The following is a 20,375-nucleotide window of genomic DNA, read 5'->3' on the forward strand; positions in this document are numbered from 1 at the left end:
CACTCCTATCAGGTTAAGTAGCCAATAGTCTCTTCTTAAGGAACACCCCTTTTGTGATGTCATGTCTGCTATTTAAGGGAATGTACTGTGAATAAAAGTCTCTCTCGCCTGCTCTTCCATCATGGCTGAGGGAAGATGAGAAGATGCTTTCAATGAAACCACCTAGTGTCTGGTCTCATTATAAAGCAGTATGCTGTACACATACTTATTCTTCTAATTGATTTGGCACCACACAAAGAAGAAGGAGAGTCGCATGAATTGCGACGACACTATGGACACACTGCATTTTTTTGCATTATATACAGTATATTATGTGAAACATTTACGTGATTTTTTTATTACAAATTCTAACAGCTTTTCTTCTGCAGCTGTCATGTATTATAGTAATCTGCAAAATGCTCGATTCCATCCAGTCTCCGTTCTGACGGCTAACTTCTTGTCAAGTTGCACACTAGTGTCAGCGATCTGGCAGAGAACAGCCTGCTGGACCTCTGACCACTCCGGCATTGCCATGTTCCCTGCCGGATCCCTGACGCTAGTCTGCAACTAGGCTCAACCAGTCTTCAGTCCGTCTTTTTTCTCTATAGGGTGAGGGGAGTAAAGCACTGTAGGATGCCTCTGGTAGCAGTGTATCTCCCCTAGAACAAAAGTATTGAGCATGTTGAGGCAGATGTCAGGGGAGAGTTGAGAGGCCCCAAACATATTAGATGGTTGGCTGATCTCACTGAAAATGGTGGTTTTAGTGAGTGGTATTGCCAGTGTTAAAGGGGTTAAGTGGCATTCATCATGTAGAGAAAGTTAATACAAGCCACTTACTAATGTATTGTGATTGTCCATATTGCCTCATTTGCTGGCTGGATTCATTTTCTAAAGCCACAGAAAAATTCTGAATAAATGCGGTATGTATCCACTTGTAAACTAAAACTCACTGCCTGAAAAGGGATACTAAAACGAAAATAATAAACACTTTATTTAAATAATAGTTAAAAAAAAACACTTGTGGGGCTTATTCCCCTAAGTATCACAGGCATATAACTTGGTGGAATCATAGTCAGGTGTGGAGAGATCAAGGTAAGTATGCCTCCCACCTTATCTCCGATGGGACACTGTGCAAATGTGCCAGGGTACTGAAATATTAACCCCTGGATGACTTAGGGTACTTTCACACAGCATGCTGCGGTATTTTCTCTGTCCAAAATTCCGGAACACTTGCTGGAATGCCGGATCCGGCATTATTTTCCATTGAAATGCATTAATGCCCCAATTGTTCTGGAAAAACGGATCTGGTTTTGCGGTCTGCGCATGCGCAGACCTTTAAAAATGTGAAAAAGATAAATACCGGGTCCGTTTTTACGGATGACAATCGGAGAGACGGATCCGGTATTGCAATGCATTTGTGAGACGGATCCGTCTACAAATGTTATCCGTTTGCATACAGATTGCCGGATCCAGCGGGCAGTTCCAGCGACGGAACTGCCTGCCGGAATCCAACAACGCAAGTGTGAAAGTACCCTAACATTCGAATCTCCCAAGGTATACAAAAATAGGGTGGTAAACACAGTCTGGATCTGATCTGGCCACTCCTGCACCCCCTGTTAGAGCAATGTACACCCAGTGTAACCACACTGGGAACAACCAGAAAAGAATGGTTCACTCTGCTTGACAAGAGTTGTCTCCCTAAGTGCGCTTTACGCGTTTCATCAGGATTACCCTGAATCATCAGGAGCTCAAGGAGCGCTAATAGAAAGAGTGAAGATGTAAACATCCAGGCAAAAAGGATGACCACCGCTGATGGTGTGTGGGCATCACCCACTGCAGAGGTACTGCTGATACACCTAAACTAACTGTAAAAGTGCTGCTGATACACCTAACTACAGTAGCGCTGCCCTAGTTGGTGTGCTGAGGCCGCGCGTCCGGCACTGGTGTGGCCGTGGCGCGCGCACCTCCACGTGCGCCTGAAAAAAGAAAAGCCCAGCCCATCACAACAGAGAAAAGCCTATCATGGGGCACTCAAAGATCAGGGGGGGACCGCCCCCTGTACTGGTGCAACGCTTGGTGTATAGGTTCCGACCAGGTAATATAAAGAACGGGGGAGAAGGCGGCACAGAACGGGAGAGTAGGGACAAATGGGCAAACAGAACAAAAATAATTCAAATGGGGATATTATCAAGGCCCCTGCACCAGTGTATAATAAATGACACTGTAGTAATACAGATCATGAGGCCACATAAAGGCTGGCTATATCACGCAAAAGCGGAGCCAGATGTGACCTGCAATGAACTAGGGGCCGTATGAGCAAGTTGTTATCCACTATAGACCCAATTACAAACCGGGGGGAGCACTGAGTAGTGCGGCTTCCGGACTGTCTGGTATAACAGGGTACATGTTACTCCCACAGGGAAGGTAATATATGGGTAATCGGGAGGGGGACAAAATCTACGAATAGAAACTGCTAGATGCCCCTGACCTAGGATATCAAATCCTAGGCATGTATATGATGAGCTCCAGCAATACATCAGCCCATGCTGGAAAGAAATGATAAAAATAGCCACAGAATAACATAAGTTGTAAGGAATAGACAGAACCAGGCCGATCTGTGGGTGGATAAGATCAAACATGCCAAATGGCGAACTAGGGGCTACGGCACCCTAAAGAGGCAATAAACGCAGGGCCTAGGTTGAACCTCCCTGAGGGCTGCCAGTCTGGAAAAATAAATGGAGTAAATTACATCTGGTCATTTAGCCCCTTTGGTTTCAGTGTCAACAGCCTAAATAGCCACTGCGTCTCCTTCCTCAGGACACGCTAGTCAAAGTTGCTACCCTGCAGTGATCGCCGTACCACTTCTACACCCTGGAATTTAAGGACTCTAGGATTTGCCACATGTGACGTCCTCACATGTTTGGCAATTGGAGTGTCCCTATCATTCCGGATGTCACCAATATGTTCACCAATCTGGCGTCTGAATTCTCGGATGGTCTTACCCACATATTGGATCCCACATTCACATGTGATGAGGTAGACCATACCGGAGGTTTTACAATTCACAAATGATCGGATGGTGAAATTTTTTTCTGTCTGTGAGCATCTGAGTTGATTGCCTTGTAGGGGAAAATCATAGCCAATACAATTCCCGCATCTATATGTACCCTTCAGGATGTTGGTTAGCCACGTCTCCCTATTAGGCGTTTCAAAGAAACTGTGAACTAACCTATCTTTCAAGTTCCGTCCACGCCGATAGGTAATCGCTGGGGACTTACCCACCCAATCACCTATGTCCGGGTCAGAGGCCAAGGTACTTCAATAGGTATTGAGCATGTGTTGCACTTCCTCATATGCACAGTCATAGGTGATAATGATCCGAGGAGTGTTATGCTTGTGCGATCTATCCCTTGGATTCAGCAAGTCATTTCTATTGCTACACAAGGGGTGGTGATGTGCGGCGTGGAGAACCTTAGTCGGGTAACCTCGTCTTTAAATATATTCTCAAGGTCTTTGGCGGCCAAATGGTATTTGTCTAGATCAGTGCAGTTCCGCCAGATCCTTAAATATTGGCCCTTTAGTTTACCTCTTCTAAGGGCATGAGGATGCCAGCTTTGCCAGTGCAGAAATGTGTTTGTGGCCGTGGGCTTACGAAAAATGTTTGTACTCAAGTAACCATCCTGCTCCTTCTGGATTGTACGGCCCAGGAAGGTGATCTGTTCCTTGTGGATTTCTGCTGTGTAATTAAGACCAAGGTCATTGATATTTAGAGCTGCCACAAAACTATGGATCTAAGCTTCATCACCGTTCCAGATAACAAAAATGTCGTCGATAAAGTGGACCAATGAACTTGGTAACTATTTTTGCGGTATTGTGCCTTTGTTTACTGGTGAAGTTAGGTGTATCAGCGGCACTTTTACAGTTAGTTTAGGTGTATCAGCAGTACCTCTACAGTGGGTGATGCCCACACACCATCAGTGGTGGTCATTCTGTTTGCCTGGATGTTTACATTTTCGCTCTATCTATCTATTAGCGCTCCATGAGCTCCTGATGATTCAGGGTAATCCTGATGAATCACGTAGAAAGCACTTAGGGAGCCAACTCTTTTGTCATGCAGAGTGAACCATTCTTTTCTGGTTGTTCCCAGAGTGGTTACACTGCGTGTACATTGCTCTAACAAGGTGTGCAGGACTGGCCAGATCAGATCCAGACTGTGTTTACCACTCTATTTTTGTATACCGTGGGGGATTCGAATGTTAGTCATCTAGGGGTTAATATTTCAATACCCCCGGCACATTCGCACAGTACTCCTTTTGGTAGATCTCCAATCGGAGATAAGGTGGGGGGAGGGGCATACTTACCTTGACCTCTCCACACCTGACTGTGATTCCACTAAGTTATATGCTTGTGATACTTAGGGGAATATGCAGTGCGCCAGTCCTGCAGGATGAGCGAATATGAGGTCACAGGGGTAGTTAACAAACCGAGGGTTGCTCTTGGTACTAACAGTTTTTATTTACCCTGGGCAGGCGTACAGCAGTGATGGAGAGGCTGGCACATGAATCCTCTGGGGCACTCTCTGTGTATAGGGACCAGGCCAGGTGGTAGGTGAGGTGCCCTGGGTGTTGGAAGTTTAATGTGCCAGTGGCAACATCCCTTATAGTTCGTGACGCCAGTGCCGGTAACGGTGGCACACCGATTTGTTGTAGGAATAACTGAGGTACACAAAGTTGCAGTGAACCAGAAGTTCTTTTTACTGAACAGTTCAACTATATACAGTCTTCAGTTAGTTCCATATGTATAATGTTGAATACAGGCAGGCTTCATACAAATGGCAGGCAAAGTCTTTGCAAGATACTCAGAGGGTATAACACTTACAGATCAGGCTGTACTTTCCTCAGATCTTGTCTGGCTTTCTCCAAGGCCCGTATGCCCTATAGCTGGCTTTATCCTTGGGTAGGTAAACCTTCCTCTGGTGTAAATCCTCTTGCTGTAAATATCATTCTGCCCTTCAGCTTTCTACTTAGCTGGATAAAATGGCTCTGCACTGTACTTTTCAAGGTGCTAGATATCTTCAGGAGGCAACCTCTTCTCCTGGAAGCAAGCTAGGAGCCTTGGCTATCTAGCTGCATGTCAGAAGCTGCTTCCCAGCTTTCTTCTGGTTAAAGTGCACACTGGCTTCTGACTACACACACTCTCTCCTCTCTGGACTGGACCTGACTATATATACTAGGGGGTTCCCTAGCTCCCTCTACTCCACTCTACTCTAGGTAGAGGAACTACACCCCTAACAGGCCTGGTACATAGGAGATAACATTAATTATACATTACAATGCAATATAAAATACCAGAACCATGTTCCACAGGAGGTGGAGAACAACGTGACCCAATTGACCCTTGAGTAGTGCCCACCCTTACGTAGTGGGACACCACAAATAAGCCCCACAAGTGTTTTTTTTTTAAACTATTATCTAAATAAAGTGTTTATTATTTTTGTTTTAGTATCCCTTTTCAGGCAGTGAGTTTCTGCATTCAATTTTCCCATCACATTATATACTGCTGGTATCCAGGGGTTATGACCACCCTGTAATCCATTAGTGGTGGTCGTGCTAGCACACTATTGGAAAAAGCAATGGCCTCTCTGGTGGCCAGGACCGCAGGAGTGTGCCTAGGCCTGCATGTGGAGCACCTTCGGTCCCAGCCACCTCGTTTCTGTGCTGCAGCGGTGTTCATAACCCCTGGAAACCAGCCGTGTATAATGTGATAAAAAAACGAATCTAGCCAGCAAAGGAGGCAATATGGACAATCACAATACATTAGTAAGTGCCGTGTATTAACTTTCTTTACATGATACATGACATTTCCTGAAGTGAAGCAACCCTTTTAATAGATGTAGACAGAATCACACTGTCATGTGGAAGATCAAGACAGACTAAGAACCAATGAATGAGCCAACAGAAAAACATTCCTACATGCACTGTAACGTACCTGATTCACTTCCAATCAAAGGCTGATTAGCAAAGTGTTGGATAAAATCTTTCACAGATAAGAATTCATTGAATCCAAATTTGATTGATTCATCACACTGATGGACTTGAAAGTGTTTAACAGAGTCCTTGGCCCTAAAACAAAGGCAAACAGAAGATCATGGATACACTTTCACATATGAAGAACACACATATGTAAGTGCATGTACTGTAGATTTGAGAGTGCACACCTACAGTAGCATCAAATTCATTGCTGTCATAGTTATTATTTGTCATTATGACTCTGCAACAGGTGCAATAGTGATATTTGCTTGTAGTGAAGTTGTTATTCAAATGACTACAAAACGTGTATACCACCAATATAAATCAATGTGGAAGTTGGAGGACAAAGATAGGTAAACCTATATAAAATTAAACTTTTATTAACATTATATAAAACTAATAAAAATAAGAAAAAAACGGTAATTCATCCATATGACACTACAAAACAATAAGGACTTTGTTTTTATTGTGTATAGATTGCATCAATTGTTTTACAAGTGATATGATATGAGTTTGGAATAAACGTTTGACTAAGTGCATTGCGAGCCAGCCACATTTTATTTTGTTATATTATTTGGAAATTGCTATACGGTAGTAGCAGACTGTGCACTGGCATTTGGGGGAAATTAGTGAGCATCCCTTTTTGTAGTTTTGCATTTTGTTTTTAAAACAATAAGGTAGGCTGAGATGTGAAGTGTGTAAGTAAGCTGCTGATGGCTTGTTTCACAGCAAAGAGGGCACTGCTGCTGTCTCTGAAATCATGACGATCTCTCCTTTTTGCAAACAATAAGTCATCCCAGAAGCAGTTTACTTAATGTTACAATTACAGTAAGGAAGCCCTTATATTTTTGTCAGTAGATTGCCGTGGCAGGGTGAAGTGGAGGGTGTGCACTGAGCCGACGGCCCACTGCTTAGAGGGTTAATGTGTCTTATGCATTTTCCTTTCCAGAGGCTGTATATAGGGATAAGGGTTTAATTACTGTGCCCTAGTGATAGTTGCCCGGTGTGGGCTGGTTCCACCTCCCTTTATAAGTTGGAAGCTACTCAGTTGAATTCTGTGTGTATCCCTGTACTCCACCCGCACCACTGTCCCTAACTACTTGCACGATCCGCCCTAAATGGTGACCCACAACTTGGCGACTTTCCCTGACTTGACTAAGTTCAGGGGCCTAAACCTAGTGTGGTAAATGAATAATCAGATAGAAAGAGGTCAAAACCGGACGGGCAAAATCAGGACTGAATCAGAAAGTTAAGTCAAAATCAGGCCAAACCAGAGATACTGTATATGTCAGAACCAACACAAGATACGAACACACAGTCAAATACCAGATGGGGTAAGTGTCAGTCGAATAATCGGCAGTCAGGAGCCAGAGATCAGGAACAATCCAAAAATACACTGAACAAAAATATAAACGCAACACATTCGGTTTTGCTCCCATTTTGCATGAGCTGAACTCAAAGATCTGAAACATTTTCTACATACACAAAAGACCCATTACTCTCAAATATTGTTCACAAATCTGTCTAAATCTGTGTTAGTGAGCACTTCTCCTTTGCCGAGATAATCCATCGGTCACGGAAGGAAGGGAAGAGTGCAGCCCTGGACTCCACCCGCATCTCTGTCCCAAACTACTTGCACGACCTGTCCTATCTGACGGCGTACAACTTGGCGGCAGTCCCCAGCTTAAATATGTGCAGGGGCCTAAAAGCAAAGGGAACACAGTGAACAGAGTCAGGGAAGCAAAAGTCAAAAACCAGGAGGTCACGCAGTACACAGGGAAAAACACAATAGCAAGGTCACAAACAAAGCCGAGGTCAGAATCCAAGAGGTCACGTCAAATACAAATGGAGGTAGCGAGGTCGAGGTCACAAACAAAGCCGAAGTCAAAACAAGCAAGGTCTCAATATATAAAGAAAGCTGGTGAGGGTAACTAGACCAATCTCAGGCAACCTATCTACCATAAGGCATCTCCAAAGGCGTTTCAGAGAATTTGGCAGTACATCCAACTGGCCTAGCAACCGCAGACCACGTGTAACCACACCAGCCCAGGACCTCCACATCCAGCATGTTCACCTCCATGATCGTCTGAGACTAGCCACCCGGACAGCTGCAGCAACAATCGGTTTGCATAACCGAAAAATTTCTGCACAAACTGTCAGAAACTGTCTCAGGGAAGCTCATATGCATGCTCCTCGTCCTCATCGGGGTCTGGACTTGACTGCAGTTCATCGTCGTAACCGACTTGAGTGGGCAAATGCTCACATTCGATGGCGTCTGGCACACTGGAGAGGTGTTCTGTTCACGGATGAGTCCCGGTTTTCACTGTTCAGGGCAGATGGCAAACAGTGTGTGTGGCGTCGTGTGGGTGAGCGGTTTGCTGACGTCAACGTTGTGGATCGAGTGGCCCATGGTGGTGGTAGGGTTATGGTATGGGCAGACATATGTTATGGACAATGAACACAGGTGCATTTTATTGATGGCATTGTGAATGCACAGAGATACTGTGACGAGATCCTGAGGCCCATTGTTGTGCCATTCATCCACGACCATCACCTCATGTTGCAGCATGATAATGCATGGCCCCATATTGCAAGGATCTGTACACAATTCCTGGAAGCTGAAAACATCCCAGTTCTTGCATGTCCAGCATACTCACCGGACATGTCACCCATTGAGCATGTTTGGGATGCTCTGGATCGGCGAATACGACAGCGTGTTCCAGTTCCTGCCAATATTCTGAAATTTCGCACAGCTATTGAAGAGGAGTGGACCAACATTCCACTCTATGCGACGGAGATGTGTTGCACTGCGTGAGGCAAAAGTTGGCCACACCAGATACAGTAAGGCAAAACTGTGCACATTTCAGAGTGGACTTTTATTGTGGGCAGTCTAAGGCACAGCTGTGCAATATTCATGCTGTCTAATCAGCACCTTGATATGCCACAGCTGTGAGGTGGGATGGATTATCTCGGCAAAGGAGAAGTGCTCACTAACACAGATGTAGACAGAGTTGTGAACAATATTTGAGAGTAATGGGTCTTTTGTGTATGTAGAAAATGTTTCAGATCTTTGAGTTCAGCTCCTGCAAAATGGGAGCAAAACCGAAAGTGTTGCGTTTATATTTTTGTTCAGTGTAAGAATACGAGGAATCTAAACAAAAGTATAATACACCCTAATGAGGCTAAGAAGATCAATTACACTGACAGGAAACATGTGACACTGATTGGCCTGGTATCCCTGCTCCCTGATAGGCTGACCAGCCACACTGTCAGCTGGGCTAGTTGCCAAAGCAATGGAGTGACCCTGGCTATGCCGCAACAGAGATGCCAGGCTCACTGCCTGAGAATGGACAGGTAGGTACGTGACACCAACAAAGTTATGGTATATATGCTATGCCCCGACGAAAAGAACCGCTGGATATAAGAGCATACAAGAAAGAGCGCTGAATATATGCCAGAGAAGGTTAACGTAACAACAAAAAATTACAGCAATACAACAATTTATGCTAAAGTGACCGTCTTGGCGCATCTGGTGTTAAAGTAATGCTGGCTACATCTGTAAATTCCAATATGTAGTACTCAAATAATACCAATAATAAATACCAACATACAAGGACCACATAACAGTTCCATTCTTACAGTAATCTAATAAAAGTACCGTGCAAAATCGAAATAATACAGACATACAGTTAATACTAACATTTGTGGTGTCCACAGGCTCGGCCCCAAGGCCCGCCATAAATGTGCTACATCTCGTCTGAATAGCCTCAAATGGATAAGGTTTATGGCAAAAAGATAAAGGCTTCTTTAAAATGATGTACATGATATTTTCCATGATGCAGGACAAGATAACTAACTCTCCCCGCAATCCATTCGTACAAGGATTATATATTTTACAGAATTGTTAGTTAGTTTTTCAAATCAGGACAAAAATGACCAGCTTAGAAATATTTTTCCAAAGTCAGTATCCATAAAATGCACAGAACCATACTTACCGTGGCCTATAGAAAGATGCAAGTCTGTTTTTTATTGTGTTAAATGGAAAATTTTTAATTTCCATTACCATACCATCATCTTTCTTAGTGTGGGAGTATGTAAATACCCAAAGATTTGCATCTGTACTTGGCTAGTGAGGCACAAGAGTACATTTTCTATATTTAGAGTTTTACATTTTCATTCTCTACCTTCATGAATGTTGTGGCCCTCTTGACACGATAAGCAATGTAGCACAACTGGCAGGCCAACAAAGTTGATTAGGATTCTTAACCCAAATTAAAGGGGGTAAAAAAATTAAAATCAGACATCATATAGTACATGACAATAACAAAGCTAGAACCAGCCCTGTACCTCACATGGGTCCAGAGATCTCCACATTCACTGCTCCAATTGGTCTACTAGATTCTCTTCAGTCTGACAGCTCAGGGGCTGTGTCCTTTCTGCTGTAGCTCTGTCCCTGTAACTGCCACAGCTACTAACACTACATATGGCTGGTGGCAAACTGAGCACGTTCGACCAGTTCAGTGAGACGGACAAAAGATAAGGAAAAGAACAAACAGCAGGTGGCGCTATACAGATACATTTTATTGAATAGCTCACTAGCTATGCTAAATTTTTAATTACATGCAATTACAAAAGTATTCACATCCAGAGGCTGGTTTGAAAAATGCTATATATTTTTAAGTACTTTAAGGTACTGTAATGGCAAACACATCACCTCTGTCTCTCTTACAAGTGCTGGCCTGGGACTAGTGGTGTTAGTCCTATGGGATTGTATTATATTATAACAAATGGGGAATTCAAGGGGTCCATTAACAAGGTGGCCATACATGTTAGATCAGGGTTGTACAATATTTTCTGGTCCAAGGGCCAAATTGTTACATTATGTCATTGTGTCATAAGAAAACATTAAGTTGTATTTTCCTGAATTCCCATCTGACATAGGCATAAAGACATAGGTGAGAGTTCAACTTTATGAACACTCCACCTATCAGTAGAAGACTGACACAGCCAAGCATTTCACAGCTTCCATAAACTACAATGGAGAGCAGCTCATGTCCTTCTCTCTGCAGTTTTGAATGGGATAATAGTACTCCTAAGATATGGAGGTTCCAGAGATTGAATCCCTCTTATCAGGACTGCATTAGTAACAGTTGTCTGAATTGCATGTTTGAGTTGCCAGCCATACTGTGCCTTCCATAGGAGTGCAAGCCATATAGTGCCGCCATAACAGTACCATCCACAGAGCTTACACGTATCATCCAGGGCCTACATTGATATTTATGATTTGTGCAGGCAGGACAGAACAGAGCTAATAGTGACACTCTATTCTCTTCATCTGACCTGTAAGGACACAGACACGTATGAAGTTGTGGAATTGTGCATTAGATGAACATTGGTCAAACCCAGTAATTTGGGCGGGATCAGCTGACCATCAAAGGTATATGGGGTGTCCTGACTCTACCTCAATGGGGGAAAGAAGCATTGGCCATTTTGGATTTTAGCATTCCCTGTCCTTCAGTTCTTCCCAACTGACAGCTATCTAAGGTATTTTTCCACCTTAAAGGGAGCCTGGTTTTGGACCACTAAATCACCAGCATGCTGCTGGGGTTCAGGGTCCCAAACCTTCTGGTTCTGCGAAGTGTAGTAAATGCAGATATAATTTACTGGGAGATGAGCCCAGGAAGCATGTGAATTGCGACATTGACAAATCAAGCGCATGCACAGTAAAGTGAACATCTTTAGCTTCATCGGCACTTTGCACATGTATCCAATGCCATTGGAGATAAGTCTTGGACTCCCTTTAAGGTTTGATACAAGCAGGTTTGGGCCATAAACCTCAGCTGCATAAAAGCATGCTAATGCTACATCAATAAACAATAGATAATGTACTCCTTATTAGAATAGTATCACCTCCCCAATAGCAATCTAGATTTACTCTATACAAACCTTGCATGTCACATAGCTGAAGTATGTTAAAGGGGTTGTCTCACAAAAAATATTCTACATTTTTCAAACCAGCACCTGGATGTGAATACTTTTGTAATTTCATGTAATTAAAAGCCACTGAGTTATTCAATAAAATGTACCTGTATATCACCACCTGCTGTTTGTTCTTTTCCTTTCATTTATCTGTCCACTTCACTGAGGTGGTCGCACGCACTCACTTTACATCTTCAACTGTCACCAGCCATATCTTCTCGAAAAGAGCGTCAGCAGAAAGAATACACCCTCCGAGAAAGGACACCCCCACTGAGCTGCCAGCCTGAAAAAAATCTAGCGGAACGAGTGGAACAATGAATGGGGAGATCTCTGGATCTATGTAAGGTACAGGGCTGGTTTTAGCTTATAATATATGATGTCTGATTTTCATTTTTAACCTCTTCAGGACACAGGGCGTACCGGTACGCCCTGATGTCCTGGTACTTAAGGACACAGGGCGTATGGGTACGTCCTGTGTATTTCCGATCACCGCTGCCCGGCGGGCGGTGATCGGAACCCGGTGCCTGCTTAAATCGTTGAGCAGGCAACTTGGCTAAATGCAAGGGGCGATTGCCGCAAACCGCAGGTCAATTCAGACCTGCGGTTTGCGGCGGCGATCGGCGGTGCCATCGGGTCCCCATGCGGCTGTAGGGGGGACCCGATGGCATGGAAGGCAGCGCAATGCCTAAGGAAGGAATCGCGCTGCCTTCCGGTGACGAGCCTGTGAGATCCAGCCCCCTGGATCTCACAGGCCGGAAGCTGTATGAGTAATACACACAGTATTACTCATACAGCCAATGCATTCCAATACAGAAGTATTGGAATGCATTGTAAAGGAATAGACCCCCAAAAGTTCAAATCCCAAAGTGGGACAAAAAAAAAAGTGAAAAAAAAAAAGTTGAAAAAAAAGTTTCCCCCCCAAAGAATTTAAAGTTTCAAGTAAAAATAAACAAAAACGTAATTTTCCCCTAATAAAGTTTAAAAAAATTGGCAAAAAATAGGGGGGGGAAAAGTATACATATTAGGTATCGCCGCGTCCGTATCGACCGCCTCTATAAACATATCACATGACCTAACCCCTCAGATGAACACCGTAAAAAAATAAAAATAAAAACTGTGCTAAATAAACCATTTTTTTGTCACCTTACATCACAAAAAGTACAACAGCAAGCGATCAAAAAGGCGTTTGCCCACCAAAATAGTACCAATATAACCGTCACCTCATCCCGCAAAAAATGAGCCCCTACCTGAGACAATCGCCCAAAAAATAAAAAAACTATGGCTCAGAATATGGAGACACTAAAACATCATTTGTTTTGTTTTAAAAAATTGTGTTATTGTGTAAAACTTACATAAATAAAATAAAAAGTATACATATTAGGTATCGCCGCGTCCGTATTGACCGGCTCTATAAAAATATCACATAACCTAACCCCTCAGATGAACACCGTAAAAAATAAAAACTGTGCTAAATAAACCATTTTTTGTCATCTTACATCACAAAAAGTGTAATAGCAAGCGATCAAAAAGTCATATGCACCCCAAAATAGTGCCAATCAAACCATCATCTCATCCCGCAAAAAATGAGACCCTACCTAAGATAATCTCCCAAAAACTGAAAAAACTATGGCTCTCAGAATATGGAGACACTAAAACATGATTTTTTTTTTTCCAAAAATTATATTATTGTGTAAAACTTACATAAATAAAAAAAAGTATACATATTAGGTATCGCCGCGTCCGTATCGACCGGCTCTATAAAAATATCACATGATCTAACCCCTCAGATGAACACCGTAAAAAAATTTAAAATAAAAACTGCGCTAAATAAAACATTTTTTGTCACCGTACATCACAAAAAGTGTAATGGCAAGCGATCAAAAAGTCACACGCACCTCAAAATATTGCCAATAAAACCGTCATCTCATCCCGCAAAAATCATACCCTACCCAAGGTAATCGCCCAAAAACTGAAAAAATTATGGCTCTCAGACTATGGAAACACTAAAACATGATTTTTTTTGCTTAAAAAATGAAATCATTGTGTAAAACTTACATAAATAAAAAAAAAGTATACATATTAGGTATCGCAGCGTCCATAATAACTTGCTCTATAAAAATATCACATGACCTAACCCATCAGGTGAATACCGTAAAAAAAATTAAAATAAAAACGGTGTAAAAAAAGCAATTTTTTGTCACCTTACAACACAAAAAGTGTAATAGCAAGCGATCAAAAAGTCACACGCACCCCAAAATAGTGCCAATAAAACCGTCATCTCATCCGGCAAAAATCATACCCTACCCAAAGTAATCGCCCAAAAACTGAAAAAATGATGGCTCTCAGACTATAGAAACACTAAAACATGATTTTTTTGTTTCAAAAAAGAAATCATTGTGTAAAACTTACATAAATAAAAATAAAGTATACATATTAGGTATCGCCGCATCTGTGACAACCTGGTCTATAAAAATATCACATTATCTAACCTGTCAGATGAATGTTGTAAATAACAAAAAATAAAAACGGTGCCAAAACAGCTATTTCTTGTTACCCTGCCTCACAAAAAGTGTAATATAGAGCAACCAAAAATCATATGTACCCTAAACTAGTACCAACAATACTGCCACCCTATCCCGTAGTTTCAAAATGGGGTCACTTTTTGGGAGTTTCTACTCTAGGGGTGCATCAGGGGGGCTTCAAATGGGACATGGTGTAAAAAAAAACAGTCCAGCAAAATCTGCCTTTCAAAAACCGTATGGCATTCCTTTCCTTCTGCGCCCTGCCATGTGCCCGTACAGCAGTTTACGACCACATATGGGGTGTTTCTGTAAACTACAGAATCATGGCCATAAATATTGAGTTTTGTTTGGCTGTTAACCCTTGCTTTGTTACTGGGAAAAATGGATTAAAATGGAAAATTTAGTAAAAAATTGAAATTCTGAAATTTCATCTCCATTTGCCAATAACTCTTGTTGAACACCTAAAGGGTTAACGACGTTTGTAAAATCTGTTTTGAATACCTTGAGGGGTGTAGTTTCTTAGATGGGGTCACTTTTTTGGAGTTTTTACTCTAGGGGTGCATCAGGGGGGCTTCAAATGGGACATGGTGTAAAAAAAAACAGTCCAGCAAAATCTGCCTTTCAAAAACCGTATGGCATTCCTTTCCTTCTGCGCCCTGCCATGTGCCCGTACAGCAGTTTACGACCACATATGGGGTGTTTCTGTAAACTACAGAATCATGGCCATAAATATTGAGTTTTGTTTGGCTGTTAACCCTTGCTTTGTTACTGGGAAAAATGGATTAAAATGGAAAATTTAGTAAAAAATTGAAATTCTGAAATTTCATCTCCATTTGCCAATAACTCTTGTTGAACACCTAAAGGGTTAACGACGTTTGTAAAATCTGTTTTGAATACCTTGAGGGGTGTAGTTTCTTAGATGGGGTCACTTTTTTGGAGTTTTTACTCTAGGGGTGCATCAGGGGGGCTTCAAATGGGACATGGTGTAAAAAAAAAACAGTCCAGGAAAACCTGCCTTCCAAAAACCGTATGGCATTCCTTTCCTTCTGCGCCCTGCCGTGTGCCCGTACAGCAGTTTACGACCACATATGGGGTGTTTCTGTAAACTACAGAATCAGGGCCATAAATATTGAGTTTTGTTCGGCTGTTAACCCTTGCTTTGTTACTGGGAAAAATTGATTAAAATGAAAAATTTGCCCAAAAATTGAAATTCTGAAACTTAATCTCCATTTTCCAATAACTCTTGTGGAACACCTAAAGGGTTAACGACGTTTGTAAAATCAGTTTTGAATACCTTGAGGGGTGTAGTTTCTTAGATGGGGTCACTTTTATGGAGTTTTACTCTAGGGGTGCATCAGGGGGGCTTCAAATGGGACATGGTGTCAAGAAAACCAGTCCAGCGAAACCTGCCTTCCAAAAACCGTATGCATTCCTTTCCTTCTGTGCCCTGCTGTCTGCCCGTACAGCGGTTTACGACCATATATGGGGTGTTTCTGTAAACTAAAGAATCAGGGCCATAAATATTGAGTTTGGTTTGGCTGTTAACCCTTGCTTTGTAACTGGAAAAAAATTATTAAAATGGAAAATCTGTCAAAAAAGTGAAATTTTTGGTAAGAAAATAATTATTTCTTCTACAAATTCCTTTATCCGTATTCCAACCACCAAACATTGCTTTTCTGTATCTGCTACAAAATGCTAAAGTAGCGTTGTCCCATGGGAAAGTGTGAAGTGTTTCAATACAAGTCTATGGGAATGATTAAGCAGTTTTCCAGACATAAACAAGTCTTCAAATGTAAACAACAGAGCTAAACTAGACAGTCAAAAAGGTTAGCATGTCTGTTTTTTTCCCTCTAAAACTTTGCACAGTCCCGTAAAGTAACTGTTGAAGATTTCTAACTTCTCACTAAGTGCCTAGATAGAAAGTCACAAAGTCTCTCAGTGTTAGCTGGTTGTGCGTCAACCCGTTTCACAGTTTATATATAGTGCAATAACAGTGCACATGAACAGGATATATTACAATAAACATATAAAATGCAGTGTATAACAATATAAAACCAGAACCAATAGAGCTAATGGCTGAAGTAAAAGTGGCCTACACTGTGTGCTTATGTCCCCTGTATAGCCTACATATATGTTTTAATGAATTCTTATGTTGCCCATATACCTTTTTTCTCAAAAAATAAGCATGAATAAAAGTAGTTACTGGAAATCTACATTTCAACAGTGCAGCGAGAAAAAGTAGGAGAAGTTCTGTGTTAATCATTTCTCCAACACCTAACTAGCAGAAGATATTTCTGTTAAAATGGACAAGCCCTAAAATGGCTAAAAAATGTTATTCTCACCCCTTTCTCCAGCACGTACACTGTGGCACTGATCTGGTTGTCCCGACACTGTTAGTTTACAAAGAACAGCAATGACAAGACTGGATAAGGTATGTGACTGCTGAAACCAATCACCATACTCAGTGGTAGTCCATTGAGAAAACTGCGAAATGAGTAATACATTTTTTTTATTTTTTTTATTTTGGGGCTTATCCAAGATTTTTAAATTATTTTGGACAACACCTTTAAGGAGATGAGATTGGAAGTGTGGGTTTCATAGGTGTTTTGCCCATTGAATTAAAGGGGTTCTCAGATACTTAGATATTTATGGTCTACCCTCAGGATAGGTCATCAATATCAGATTCCCGGGGGACCGACACTCGGCACCCCCACCAATCAGCTTATTAAAAAAATATACAATAGATGGAGCCAGAAGAATAAGGTTTTGTAGTGGCCATGCTGGTTATTGCAGCTTCAAGTGAAAGGGAACTAAGGTGCCTTATGGTGGTACTGAAGGCTCCATCCACTGAATATTTTTCAGAGTTGGTGAATGCCCAAAACAGCTGATTGGTGTGGGTGTAGGGTTTCAGACCTTTACTAGTCTGATATTAATGACCTATCCTAAAGGTAAGCCATCAGTATCTAAGTAAAGAAATCCAGTTTAAGGCACACAGAGCATGGTTACTGACAAATTTGTTATTCCCATCAAAGATTTGTTAGTGTGAAATATACCTCAATGCAAACAACTTTTACAATAAATGTAGCCATGGACAATCGCATATTTATTTATCATATTGTGCAGGATGTTTTTATCTTTGTTTTTTATCTTTTCTCAGATTTTTGCTTAGTTTGTAGTATAGACTTGAGGGAGTTGAAGTGTGAATGCGCTTCTATTTTATCCTGGGAGTAGTATTCTTGTGCATATTTGCCCCTCCTATCAAAAAGATGGTCTTGATTAGGTGGTACATATAGGTGTGTGTGCTTCTCCTCTCATCGGTTGCTTGATGCACACAGAGGTAACTAGGAGCAGCACAGTATACAGTATGTGCTTAATAAAAGACTTAGATAACAATCAGAACATGTTTTATTTGCATCAATGGAAAATTCCGGTAATTCCAAAAGGTTCACTTACTTATTTTTGCAAGTATATAAAAAAAATAATTAGAGAGGGCACTGCAAATAAAATAAATGAAGAAAAAGGAGTGCTAAACATTTGACCCAAAACCATAGGAGAAAATAAAAAAGGGCAATATAAAAGAAATCCAGAAAGCACTCCAGAAAAAAACTGAATGTAACTAATCAATGAATGTAACCCTTTATTAGAGCCATGTTTAAAAAAAATCTGTATGTAAAATTGGCCTAAGAGGAAGGGCACATGATGTCTTGTGGGAGGTGTGATTTCATCTAAAGCAATTGCATCACTCCATCAAGAAAATCCCAACTGACACTTTTAGGCCTCTTTCACACGAGCGTGATGGATTAGGTCCGGATGCGTTCAGGGTGCGTTCAGTGAAACTTGCACTATTTTGCAAGCAAGTTCAGTCAGTTTTGTCTGCGATTGCGTTCAGTTGTTCAGTTTTTTCCGCGCGGGTGCAATGCCTGAAGTGAACACATAGGACCGGCACTGAATCCTAACCCTTTTTTTTCAATGGGTCTGTGTGCTTGAGCGCTGTTTTTCACGCATCATTTCTGTGTTGCGTGACAATCACAGCATAGCAACCCTGGCCTCATAGAAGTGAATGGGGCTTCAGTAAAAAACGCATTGCTTCTGGATGTAACCTGGATGCAGTCCAGGTGCAATGCGTTTTTCACTGATGGTTGCTAGAAGATGTTGTTTGTAAACCTTCAGGTTTTTTCTCACACGCGTGAAAAACACATCAAAACTGAATGCACCCGCGCAGAAAAAACTGAAACACTGAACGCAATCGCAGACAAAACTGACTGAAGTTGCTTGCAAAACCAGTTTTTTCCTGAACAGACCTTGACAGAATCCATAATGCCCTAAAGAGGGACTTTGTCTGGAACAGCATTTCCCAAACTTATTGACAAGATTTCTGATTCGCCGTAGATGGTTTCCTCTAAACTCTTCTCCACTCAGGCAGTTATCTCTGTCATAGATTCCTGGCCCTGGACCTCTTGTGTCGACCCTCTCTTATCGGCATCTAGGCCCTCATTGATAGCCTCCTTATCTGACTGCTGCCACAACACTGACTTCTTCCAATGAAACTTACTCATTCTCAGTTCTCTTTCCTTCTCTCCTCATAGGTCACACCTTACGCTCTCCCCACAGCAGTACACACCCTAAAGCTGGGTTCACATCATGTTTTGCCATCCATTTAGCGTACACATAAACGTTAACGGATGCCTCAGACTGATGCCATACAGTGGCATCCATCCCCATAGAGTTCCACTGTAAAAAAAAACGGCTTTTACCGGCTCTGCAGGATACAAAAACGTGGTGTGCTATGCTTTTGTATCCTTTTTTCTTATAACTTATTCCTCAATCGGATGGCAGAAACGTGATGTGAACCCTACCCTAACCAACAGTCAGGAAGCGTTATATCTATGCTAAGGCAAGGACCCATGTGTCCTAGGTCCTTCCTCATCATTATATTGCCTCAACATTGAACCACCACAGCCAATTCTTTTCCCCATCACATGAATGCAGATAATCCCTATTAAACACCAATTTACCATTTCTCACTAAACATCTATTTCCTCTATCCTCCTACATTTATACAGAGCATCTGTCTATAATGTGACATCAAATATATTAAGATGACCAAAGCACAGAGAAAGAACACTTGCAAAGACATCACTTATGACCAGTAATCAGGTTTGTACGCCATAGTCTGCCCCACACTTATCGCTGGGACACTTGGTTTCCTTAGGCCACCAGCTAAAGGCAAAAGAAACAAATTATATACAGGTCTTCTCTCTTTTACACACAAATATGGATGACAAAAAGGTCTCTGCTCTGAATGGCATTACTCAACTCAGATAATTTCCTTTGTCTCAGACAGCTCTCGACGTTACCTAATCTCCATAGTCTACAGTTACAAAAGAGGTCTCTAAAGCATGTCTCGAACCAATATGAGTCTTTACTTGCTGGCTATATTCAGTAAGTGATTCTTGGCAGTCAATAGTACAGGGTGTACCCAAGCCTGGAGTATCCTCCAGTAGCAACTACTTATGGCTTGTAAATGGTGCTTTCAAAGCAGGGTACCAGAATTGAGAAACAGAAGCATTTGCATACAAATCCAAGTTAATAGCTGGCAGAGTTCATGCAGCACAATCAAACAGATACCGGTTAGGATAGGATTCAGTTCAGGCAAAACAGCAACAAACTCCTTCACAAATGGCCAGAATCCAGTAGGTGTGGAATTTCTTTATATATATATAATTAGTGCTCATCAACCCGAGTCTGAGAACTCAAAGCTGACACAGGCATGTCCCTTTAAACCCCCATTCACACGATCGTATTTTTGCTCCGCATCCGATGTGCATTTTTTGCAGATCGGATGCAGACACACTTATTTCAATGG

At 41.8% G+C, this 20,375-nt stretch overlaps 1 protein-coding gene across 1 annotated transcript in view; it reads right to left on the reverse strand.

Moving 5' to 3' along the window:
- Nucleotides 1-20,375, reverse strand: part of DAPP1 (dual adaptor of phosphotyrosine and 3-phosphoinositides 1) — a 162,938-nt gene that overhangs the window by 57,530 nt on the left and 85,033 nt on the right. The window contains exon 3 of the mRNA XM_040418187.1: nt 5,968-6,101. Coding sequence (XP_040274121.1) covers nt 5,968-6,101 — 134 coding nt within the window. The remainder of the gene's footprint in view (nt 1-5,967; nt 6,102-20,375) is intronic.

Source organism: Bufo bufo, chromosome 2 (assembly GCF_905171765.1).
Source record: "Bufo bufo chromosome 2, aBufBuf1.1, whole genome shotgun sequence".
Classification (NCBI taxonomy): Eukaryota; Metazoa; Chordata; class Amphibia; order Anura; family Bufonidae; genus Bufo; species Bufo bufo.